At 45.2% G+C, this 11267-nt stretch overlaps 1 protein-coding gene and 1 long non-coding RNA gene across 3 annotated transcripts; one reads left to right on the forward strand and one right to left on the reverse strand.

Moving 5' to 3' along the window:
* Positions 1-1932: 1932 nt before the first annotated feature.
* On the forward strand, positions 1933-9331 carry CEBPG (CCAAT enhancer binding protein gamma). Of its 2 annotated transcripts, none has more exons than XM_062604886.1 (2): positions 1933-2067; positions 7180-9331. In XM_062604886.1, the coding sequence occupies exon 2, from the start codon at positions 7289-7291 to the stop codon at positions 7739-7741; it is 453 nt and encodes a 150-aa protein (XP_062460870.1). In that variant the 5' UTR covers positions 1933-2067; positions 7180-7288; the 3' UTR covers positions 7742-9331. The 2 variants fall into 2 exon arrangements, with proteins under 2 accessions (XP_062460870.1, XP_062460871.1); XM_062604887.1 differs by lacking the exon at positions 1933-2067 and adding an exon at positions 6031-6237.
* Positions 9251-10227, reverse strand: LOC134156645 (uncharacterized). Its single transcript, XR_009962004.1, has 2 exons — positions 9659-10227; positions 9251-9455 (listed from the first exon to the last, which is right to left on the reverse strand). It is a non-coding gene; the product is annotated as an uncharacterized LOC134156645 (long non-coding RNA).
* Positions 10228-11267: the final 1040 nt, after the last annotated feature.

Genomic DNA, 11267 nt, shown 5'->3' on the forward strand with positions numbered 1-11267 from the left:
TGTGGCTACTTCTTAGATTGCTTCCATCATATCCTGATTTTTTTTTAGAGCACTTCATTCATTCATTAATCCTCATGAAAGAAAGCTGAAGAAAATAAAATGTAGACCAACTTATTCTCAGAGTCTGATCATATCCTGTTTTTACTGTAATGCTGTGGGTAAAAAAAAATCCTGCAAACACTAAAGCACACTGTGTGATGGTTTTCCTGTAACAGGATACAACGCCAACTAAGCGCGGGAGCTCCTTACCTGTGCTGAATTATGTGTGAGCATTAACGTTTAGAATAATCAGACTCTGAGAATAAGTTGGTCTACGTTTTATTTTCTTCAGCTTTCTTTCATGAGGATTAATGAATGAATGGTCATAAAGTGCTCTAAAATCCTAGGAAAGCACTCTAAGAGCACACACTTACTTAACTATTGTGAGCAAAGGATAATGGTTAATGCTTACCTGGAATTTTTCTCTACCTATAGATAGATGAGTCATTGTCACAGAAAATGTAACAGTTTCAACTGAGAAACAGAAAAATATTAGACTCTAAAGCAAATACTTGATGACTGACAAGGAAAAGTATCTTCATGGTAATGAGCTGAGTAAAACTCTTTGCCCAGGCTAATCCTCAGACACACTTCTGCAAACCTGGTTTGTTTTCCACAAGGCTTTACAGGAACAATCCCCACCCCCTCTGCCCCAACATCACCCAGACATAAAAATGGCAAATACAAGTAACTATCTGCATCACTGAGCTCTACAACGGCATTTACAAATCTGAGTTTTCCCACTTCTGCAGACATGAAGTATTTCCCAGGCAGGTCTATGCGCTAAACTGGTGTAAGGTACAGATTGCAACTTTGTCTCTCTGCTTTTAAACAAAGACTGCTTTTTTTTTTCCCCTCCACACTACTGTTTTCACTGACTGCACGCCTGACCTTGTTCAAAACTGACCTTATAAACTGGCGATGCTGCAGATGCACACGCCTGTGTACTGAAGTGCCTGTTTCCCATCTGAAGAGCTATAAGCACATCCTGCACATACAGAGCTTGAGATATTAACATATATATACATGTACACACTGTGATTTTTTTTTTTTTAGGTGGAATGAAAGTGTTGTAAACCAAAGCATCTGAAAACATTAAGGGCCAAAACCCAATTCTTCTCTATAAAAAGTGAAGTATTTTACAATAACAAACACATACCAGCGAATCGGTGCATAATTTAATGACATTTAGCTCCATGATTTAGATGTTCCCCCGTCTGCCAGGGTTTAGCCTTTTCTTAATGTCTGAAAACTGAATGATAGTTTATGAAATCTAGGAATTTGCCACAATTTCTGCAGTGAACAGTTACAAGTCTCATTTGGAGTCCTTAGAATTCCTTCCACCGTATCTCTCATCCACCCGCAGAGACAAACCACACAGCAGCTACACTGAGATGGAAATACTCAGCCAGGTGTTAATTAACAGCACAGGCCCAATTAACAGGTGCCAACGAGTACAGAAACACAACTCTGTTCTGGCCAATTCCGTGCCAGCTGCCGCCACGCAACACCCAGCTGGGGCCCGGCCTGGGGCACCCGCACGTGGGACGAGTCCCCCCAGTGCTGCCCTCGAGGGTAAGGGATCGGGAAACACAGGCTGCAGGCGCAGGGCAGCGGGGGGCCGTGGCGAGGTACCACCAGCCTCCTCCGCCAAGCCCCTCGACACCTCCTCCAGCGCCCTCCCCATGTCGGAGCGGGGAAGATGGCGCCCGCAGCGCCGCGGACGCCCGTGGCCGCTCAGCGCCCTTCCCTCCAGCGGGCGGCAGCGGGACGCGGCTCCCGACGGGGCGGCGAGGGAGAGCCCTCTCCGTGCAGGGGTGCTGTGGCCTGACTGGCAGCGCCGGCTGCCTATCGGCGCGGCTATTGCATCATCCCGGCGGCCGGCGCCGTGGCGATTGGCGAGGGGGCGGGCGGAGCGGGAGGTGTCGCAATCGCCGCTCTCCTGCGCGCCGCACGTTAAGGAAGGAGGCTCGGGCCCGGCCTGGCCCCTCCCGCCGCCTCCGCCACCGCCCGCTCGCGCCGCCATAGGTAAGCGCGGCCGTGCGGGGGGCGGCGGGCCGGGGCGCTGGGGTGGGGGGGGCCTGGGGGCCGCGTCGGGCCGGGCTGGCCCGCGGCCGTCTCCCTCCCTCCCGCCTCCCGCCGTGTCGCAGGGGCGCGCATGATGCAATCGGCGGGCGGCCCCGGCTCCCCTCCCCTTCCCTTTCCTCCCCCGGTGAAGTCACGGCTTGGCAGCGCCGGGCACCCCTGCGCCCCGTGCGGCGGGGGAGGAGGAGCAGGAGCGGGAGCGGGAGCGGGGACAGGCGGCCCCCTGGGAGGGCGGCGGCGCCGCCGCCACGGGCCCGCGGGAGAGGGGAGGAGCGGGCCCGGTGCCCGCGGTGGGTCCGGCCCGGGACAGCGGGGCCGGCCCGAAGCGGCCCCATGCGTTTGACAGCGGGGCCGCTCCGTCGTCGCAGCTGTTGCCGAGTGCGCCCGGCCTGGGGGAAGGTCAGCGAGTGGCCGCCGGTGCCGACAGAACGCCGCGTTGTAAGGACGGGGACGCTGTAAGGGCGCTCAGTGGAGTTCTGAATGCCTTGACAAATCGCTGTGGTTCCCAGCAGAGTTTTACAGGTCGAGGCACAACTTTCAGAGCAGATCTAGCACAACGCCTGGTGTCGGTCTTAGCTCTGACATCTGGTGGGAAGTAGCAGTCATTAAAACAAGGCGGTACAACCCTCAGCAATAGTGGTTGTAATGCCTCTTCAGAAAGCATACAAATCTGTAATTTTAAAAACTTCTGGATTTAAGACATTAGTTCATCTTTAGGAATAGCTGCCCTCATTACAACTCAGGATCACATCTATACCGCCTTGCCTCCTGGTACCTGGAATTGTTTGTGGTTCTGTCATCGATGCTGCCAACCTGCAATTAAAATGCATAGTTCAGATGTTCTGAGCACATTTTTTTAAGGATGCAGGAGTGTATTTTTCTCTTAAGCTGTATGGACAAAAAAACTCCAAGAAAAATACGGGAAGGCGGCTTTGTCAGTTACGGCAGCAGATGGTAGATTTCAACTACCCAGAGTCTCAAAGTTGTGTAGCCTTCAGTATGCGAGAGTTACCATCAGCTCTTACTAACTTGCCCGTGAGAGTGGGCAGAAAACCACACAGGAGTGGGTCCATCCAGTGTTGAGCCAGTATGGCTGGAGCTTTGTGCTGTTCTTTGTACAGGGTTATCTGGATTTAAAGTTAGATCCTGCTGGAGTATTCCTGCTGGAGTGGGAGACAAAGGAGGCCATCTATTGCTGTGCAGATTGGGACTGATTTTGCATTAGACAAGGCATCTAAGTGACTGTGCAATAAATAAATCTGACTTAAGATCAGAATCAACACAGTCACATCTCAGAAAAGAAGCAGAGAGAAGCATTTTGTGTTTTTTTTTCCTTTTTCTGCCAAGTAAAAAAACCCCAACCTGATCTAAGTAACAGGTTTTGTTACTTAAATCTTTTGCTTTTAACCAAAACAAACAGAAGTTTTCTGGGTTTGTGTTTGTTTGTTTTGTTTTTTTTTTTTTTTTTTTTTTTGTGAAAGCAAAATAAAGGCCTTGATTTGCTTGGGAGATTCTGTGGTCACTGAGGAGTGCTGTCAGACAGTAAGAAACACTTACCTGCCTGAGAAAACACTTCTGAGTTACCAGCTATTATGTAGGCTGCAGTGGGTGGCCAGTTGGTGGCCCAAGGAGAAAACAAGGCAGTTCTAACTGGCCACTGGAAACACTACCATGTGCTGGGTGGAACCAGCCTGGGGCTGTTGCTGAGCTTTAGCTGATGAGCAGCTTTATGGGAACAAGATGCTGGGAGACTCAGTGGCTTTCCAAGCAGCTGCCTCCTGCTGTGCTGGGGCTGTTGTCCATTTACAGGAAACCAACCTGTGTGTGGGAGAGGAGCAGAGCAGCTGTGATAGTGTGACGGTGTCTGAGAAATGGAACTCTTGAGACCCATCTGCCTCCCTGCCCTCATGACACCTGTGTCCTTTACCCAACCCTTTGTGAGAGCCCCCTTCATATGTCTTATACCTGCTGTTTTTAAATCTCCTTGCAGTATTCCTTGAAGGATGCCACATAGAATATCCTGGATAGCAGCAGGTGCTTCCTTCTTGTCATTCTGTTGAAGAACTGACAGTTGATAATAGGGATCCAGCCTCCAAATAAGCAGGGGGAAAAAACAGTTCCAGGCCTCCCTCAGCTGTTACCACTCCTGGGTTATCTGTGATACAGTGCAGTTAGTGCTGCTTGCTTTGCATAAATGTTAGTTGGAACAGGACAGGTATCCATGTGTCATCTCTCCCAGGTAAGAGTTCTGATCGTCAAGCTAGATAAGAGTGTGTCTCACTTATTAGATGGTTACTTGATACAATATGGATCAGGTCCAGTGGGAAAGAATCAAGGGACATCTGTTCTAGCAGGGCTGGAATGCTTGCTTGAGAGATGTGACACTGGTTCATCTTCTCTGCTCGTACCTGTGTACTGCCCAACTGAAATACTCCATTAAAATTTGATTTAATGGAACAAATAATTTCCCCTTTGAATTACAGGGGAATATGATAGAGATCTGAAGGGACCGTTAAAGCAATATTAAAGATTTCAGTAGTGTAGAGAGAAACAGCACATGGAACCTAGCGATGTGAAGAAACTTGTCGCGCATGGGGTGGGGTGCCTTTGGGGGCAGGATCCTCCCCTTCCGCTGTAGTATCTCATGAAGCACATGAAACAGATCATGAAAATGGTATGGGTTCCTTAGCTGGGCTGTCCAGATGAAGTTACCAAGCACTGTAATCTGTTGAAATGGACAGGAGAGTATACTGTCACTTTGAGAATCAGATGCTAAAAATCAGTGGAAAAATTCAGCTGTCATAGGCAGTCTAACAGAGCTATCTATATACTCTCTGAGGACTACAGAAATCCTGTATTTAAAGCTGAGATGAAGCCAGTATATGCTTCAAGAAGAACATACACTTGCATTTTGACTAACAATATCTATGCAATCACCCATGCACAGCTACTACAACTGGCCTTGCCAGTCTGGTATTTGCGCAGTGACATCTTGTTAGCTGTATATTCAGTTTAATTGCTGAATCAAATTGTTAATTTGATCAGAATCTAAGACTTTATGTAGTTTTCAAAAGCTGCTTTAAGAGTTGAAATCAGGAAAATACTAAATACAAAGGTTAGACAGGTATTTATATTTAGCTATGCAGATATCAAAAAGAGTTGATGGTCACTTTCTACTCTGAAATCCAAAAATGAAAAGATTTCCTGGTAGAAGCGATGTGGGCGTACTCATACGTCACTTGTTCAAAGCGAGAAGACTTTGCAGTGAGAGAATGTTAGTTTTGAATAATATTCAAGCCAAACTTGCTAGGCTTTTCTGTGAATTTTACTGAATTACACAGCAGCTGCCTCTTGTTCTGGCTCCCTTAGTACAAACAAAAATTTGAAATTTATCTAGACAGAATTTTAACCTTTTTAATGATACCATAGGAGAAGGTAAACCAGCAGCTCGGACTGCTGAGAGAAACAAACAAGACCAGTAAACAGATGATGAACTTGAACCTGTGAGTTTAGAAAGACCAGTGACACACAGCAGTTTTGTTTACAAACACCTCACCATTTCCATTCATCAGGTAGACACAGGAGTGCAGTCATCTGTCTCTTGTGCTGTTACTGATGAAAGGCATAATCCCCGGATTGGATGCTGCTGTTAACATTGCTCACCACTAACTTCAACTGCCTGCTGTCCCAGCAGGTCCTCTTGAGGATGGGCAAGGAGGATGTTGAACACTAGTCATGTGATACTGCATGTGTGTGACAGAGCAGAGAGCTGCACTGCTGCAGTGGAATCCGATCTTGGAGTAGGATTGTTTCATACCAGTTAGATACTTTTCTTTAACATGATAAGAAACCAGCACTTGTTTGACTCATCACTGGAGCCATAGGTAGATAGATGTTTCAGGAATTTAGAAGAACCTTGTTGCCCTTCCCCTTTTCTCTCACAGACTTCTCTCCTAGGCATTTAGGAGGTCATCCTGTGAGATGGGAAGTGAAGGGGAGCAGCTGTTGGCCTTGCCAGGGCCATGTCCTGGCAGCAGCTGTGCTGGAGTCCTCCTTGTGCCACCAGTAGGGTCAGAAGCAGGCTGACTGCAGCAGCGGGAGAATGTGAGACAGGTGAGAGGGTGTCCCGCTTGTCAGGCCTGTTTGCTGGAAAGAAGAGTGAGCAAAAACTGGTGCAGGAGCTACAGCAGGGGAATATATTTTGTTGACAAGTCAGCTGCGGCTGCTGTCTTCCTATGGGTGGCAACAGTCCTCTGGCTTTGCAGTGTAGTGATTCTCACATTGCCATCACCCTATATTTCAGTGCCACTGGCTCGTTACAGTACTGTTAACAAGTTTAGCTTGTCTTACCTTGCTTGTGGTAAAGGGGATCCTTTAATGTCACTCAGTCACAGCCTTCACAGCACACTACCTTTTTGCATAGAGTGTTTTTTTCTACTTGGTAAGATCTTAAAACAGTCATCGATGTGGACATCATCTTCAGGAGCAAGTGCTGTTAAGATGCTCGAGGGAAGGTGGACAGTCTGAGCACCCTCACTCCAGAGAAAAGAGACCAGGGAGGAATCTGTCTGTGCATACACCCAGAGGGATGGTCTGAAGAGGACAAAGATCAAGTAGTCCTGTTGGTCAAGAGTCAGGCTGTTAATAGGTTTAAACTGCAGAAGGAAAACTCCAGTCTGAAAATTAAGAAAATTATATAACTGGAGGAAAAGTTAGACAGTGGAACCTGTTGCCAAGACAGAGGTTGTGAAACTGGAGATATTCAAGGCTAGGCTAGACACCCATCCGTCAGGGATGGCTTTGGAATAACTGAGTAAAGCCAGTGAACAATACAAACAGCTTGACTAGATGACCCAGTAACAGTCCTTTCCAATCCAAATACATTCGAGAGGTTTCTGAAATGCAGTTGGCAGCTTGTCCACTTCCAGCACAGTTGTGATGTGTTATTGCCAGATGTACCATCAGTCCCTTATGCTACAAGCTAGTGATGTATAAGGTTGTAGCTGAAGCCAGCACCTTTAATAGCTTTTTTTTTGTGGTTGTTGTTCCTACTAGGTTCATCTTGCCCGTAATCCATGTGAAGACCTGTTGGAAACACCTTCTAGAAACATAATCATATTCAGTCTCCTAATAATTCTGTTGTGTCCAAGAAGAGCCTGTCCAAATGAGCAAGACATCCCAACAGAACACCAGTACAGATGCGAATGGAGTAAGTGTGATTCACACCCAAGCACACACCAGTGGTTTGCAGCAGGTTCCCCAGCTGGTGCCTGTTAGTCCTGGTGGTGGAGGTAAAGCTGTGCCTCCGAGCAAACAGGGAAAGAAAAATTCCTTTGTGGACAGGAACAGTGATGAGTATCGTAAGCGCAGAGAGCGAAACAACATGGCAGTGAAAAAGAGCCGGTTAAAAAGCAAGCAGAAAGCACAAGACACGCTACAAAGGGTCAACCAGCTCAAAGAAGAAAATGAACGTTTAGAGGCAAAAATTAAGCTCCTGACCAAGGAGCTGAGCGTACTGAAAGACTTGTTCCTCGAGCACGCACACAGCCTTGCAGACAATGTGCAACCTGTTGGCACTGAAACCACCACAACAAATCCAGAAAACGATGGGCAGTAAACACTGTTGCAACATTATGAAATGAACTCTCGAGGTGCAGCTTGTCTGCAATGCCCATGCAGTAACCAAGCAAAAACTCCATTCTTTTACCTATCATTTTGTGGCGATTTTCTTCTTTTTAGGTTTAACACTGAAGGTTTGACACAATTAAACCAGAAACTGCTTATGGTATTCATTTTGAAGTAATTTTCTCCTCTAAAAGATGTATCTGATAAATGCAGATCTAAATTCATAGCCAACAAGGAGCTTAGTATTAGGGAAATAGCATTTTCACAGAAATGTTCACTTACCTTCTTATAGTTTGCATAATGGGAGGAATCCAGCAGGATGGTTCACTGTAGTATCAGGAACTCATAATTGGATAAAATGTCTTTTAAATACCTTTAAGTAAGTGTATTTAGGACCTTTGTTTTCCCCATTACATATTACAGAACTGCAAAGGCCGTGGAGGGTGTTTGGTTTCCTACGTGGTGGACAACTTTAAATCTGTAAAGCAAGTCCTATAAAGCACCACTTGGTCTTAACTGCCCTCTTATAGTTAATGGGGAGGGTGTGTAGTAATAGTGAGCTGAGACGCTGATGTTTTCTAGAAAAATAGCACTATATTATGATGATATATACAGGCAGTTGGCTTCTAAATGGCAAGTGGGTCTGAAGCATCATGTATAAGAGGTAAAGCAGCAGTGTAACAAAGCCTAATTCTAAGCCTGTGTTCACACTGCTCACACACTGACTGGGGCCTTATGAGAACAAGATTCTGGTTTTCACAAAATGTCAAAATGCTACCAGAAAACTGTGCTCTGCAAAATTGCATTCTTGCTGGGGTGCAGGTATTGGGAAGAACAAAATGTGTGGCTTGGATAAGAAATGAAAGGGGTAAGATAGCATCTGTTCAGCCAGAATGGATCACTGCTTGTTGACATTCATCTCCATTTTCATAGCTGCTCAGATTTACAACTAAAATCTTGTATTTGGAGTGGTTTTAAAACTAAACGGCCCTAGTTTGAAGAACTGATTCAGTGGAATTCCTATAGCCATCATACAGTTGTGTGAAGGAGTATCTTCAGTCTTGTTTTATTTTCATAAAAGTTTTTCTATAGCAACTTTTTTAATGCTAGTGCTAGGTCTTTGCCATGATCCATAATGCAGTGATATGTTCTATATTGAGGATCTGAAGAATACAGGTAAAGCAGGAACTTTGATGTAACCTTAATTTATTTTCATTTTAAAGTATTTCATTGATGGTATGGTTGTGTTACATTTAACCTGTGTGTCTGGCTAGTGGATTATTACACTGTCTTAATTTCCCTCCTACACTACCTTTTTCTAGAGATTATTTTGTAGGATGCTTGTTTGCCTTGTATCTGTACTTAGGAAGAGAATGTGGATATTATCTCCATAAAGATGCTGTTAGAAAACAAAACCTTGACAATTTTATTTTGAATTTAAACTTTTAATACATGTGGAAAACTTTTATGGATTGTTTGGCAGTCTTTTTACAAAGATACGTTTGTTTGTTTGTTGTTTCTAGCTGCAGCTTAAGTAGGTAGGGTTGAAATATCAGAAGCTAATAAAACCCTTTTGCTTCAAGTGCTGGCCTTATTTTTCCTGTCCCTTTTGTATTTTCCTCAAATGCAGAGGTGCCTACCTCAAGCAGCTATCATTGAGAAATCAGTGCAACAGACTCCCTTTCTGTCTTCCACACAGGTTTTTACTGAATGGAAAGAATCAAAACCTTGCTACACTTTTGGCTGAATTCCTGATTTAAAAACAATGCTAACAACACACCAAGAAAACAAAACCAAAAGAAATTTAAGACTGAAAATGTACTGCAATTAAAAGGGGGAGGAACAGAACACCAAAAACTACAAGGAAAAAGATGATGTGAAAAGCACCTTATTTTAACTGTCTGCCTACTCTGATGCAAAGGCCAGGAGCTTGTCAGTTGTCAGCTCTGTGAATTGGGATTACATGGCCTTGTTGACTGGCTGGTGTTGGATCTTCCCCTAATAACCACAACAGGGACTCCAAATGATTTCTTAAATATCTTTGAGTAGGAGTAATAATCTTTCTGATGCTCTGGTGGGTGCCTTCTCCACCTGTTACTCCTGACAGCTCTGATTCCACTTCCTTCTTGTCTAAAATAAAACCACTGAGTTAGTTGAAAAGTCATTTGTTTGCACAGTGGCATTTCTGGCTTGGCAGTCTCCACGCTTGCTTTGATTGCCTAGGGAAGCGTGTAGGCTGTGTGCCGCATATCACTTTAATATGTGAAGTCAGGAACCCAAGATTATAACAAATTATTACATTAAATCTGTACTCAGAGTTTGGTTGGAAGGAAAATGTCAGTCTATTATTCTAAGCTCCGCCTGCCAAAAAGGAGAGATTTAGATTAGCTATTAGGAAGAAATTCCTTGCTCTGAACGTGGTAAAACACTGGCACAAGTTGGCCAAAGAAGCTGTGGCTGCCCCATCCCTGGCAGTGTTCAAGGCCAGGTTGGGCACAGGCGCTTGGAGTAACCTGGTCTGGTGGAAGGTGTCCCTGACTGTAGGAGGGGGTTGGAACTAGATGAGCTATAAGGTCCTTTCCAACCCAAACCAGTCTATGAGACCAGTCTGTCTCAGACCTCTGAGAGGCAAAGGCAGAGGTGAGGCTTTCCAGCTCTGCCCCAGGGTGGAGCAGCCCAGGCTGTGTGACAGCAAAATGCCACTGCAAAACACAGAACACCCATGGCAGGTGACTTGGATGACTCCTTCCTAAAAACAAGAAAATTGCATCTACACAAGAAAATTTCATAGTAGGCCTATAAAAGTTCAGGTTTTCCTTTTTGACACATTTGTCTTAACAGCTATAGTCTGTGACAGAATACAGTGCTTGTCACTAGAAGAAGGAGCACAATACATTTTACCAGGCAACATTCCCATTTTTTTGCTACTCTAGACTCCACCAGCACTAGGAGGATCTACCACTTTAATTATACCCTGCAGATAAATCCCAAGTGCATCCAACCCCAGGGAGCTGACACAGTTTAAACAGACGGGTTCAGGAGCACTCAGCCCTTTCTAAACACAGCAACTTGCTCAACGTAACACACTGTTATTCTGGTGCCACTTTGAGTCTGTTTGCACCAAGGGGAAAAGCATTTGGGAAAACATAGCTAACAAACAGCCTAAAATATCCTAATGTAGTCAAAAAGAAAGTTTGCCACAACCTGTATTTCTCCCCCCCCCCCCCCCCCCCCCCCCCCCAATACGGTTAAAGTGTATTAAATACCACTTTGTCATTATTAAAAGGTTTAATTCCCTGCATCACAATCACACACACAATTTAGAAAAAAGTTCTAATTCACTTTTTTCTTAACTGGATAAAAATTATCATAATTACAGAACAGACTTCTGGAAGGAAAGATGAAATTCATATTCACCAAGTTCACGGGCCTGATAATGAAGGAAAATGGGAGACAGTGCACCGTCCCAGCCCAAAACGCACCCATGTTTCGGGCAAGCAAACAACAGAGCGGCTGGT

This window comes from Pezoporus occidentalis, unplaced genomic scaffold (genome assembly GCF_034315485.1).
Source record: "Pezoporus occidentalis ecotype Australia unplaced genomic scaffold, CSIRO_AGI_Poc_V1 ctg89, whole genome shotgun sequence".
Taxonomy (NCBI): Eukaryota; Metazoa; Chordata; class Aves; order Psittaciformes; family Psittacidae; genus Pezoporus; species Pezoporus occidentalis.

What these genes read in the sequence shown, in the direction of transcription:
- CEBPG (XM_062604886.1), top strand. Translation starts at nt 7,289, where the DNA reads ATGAGCAAGACATCCCAACAGAACACCAGTACAGATGCGAATGGAGTA.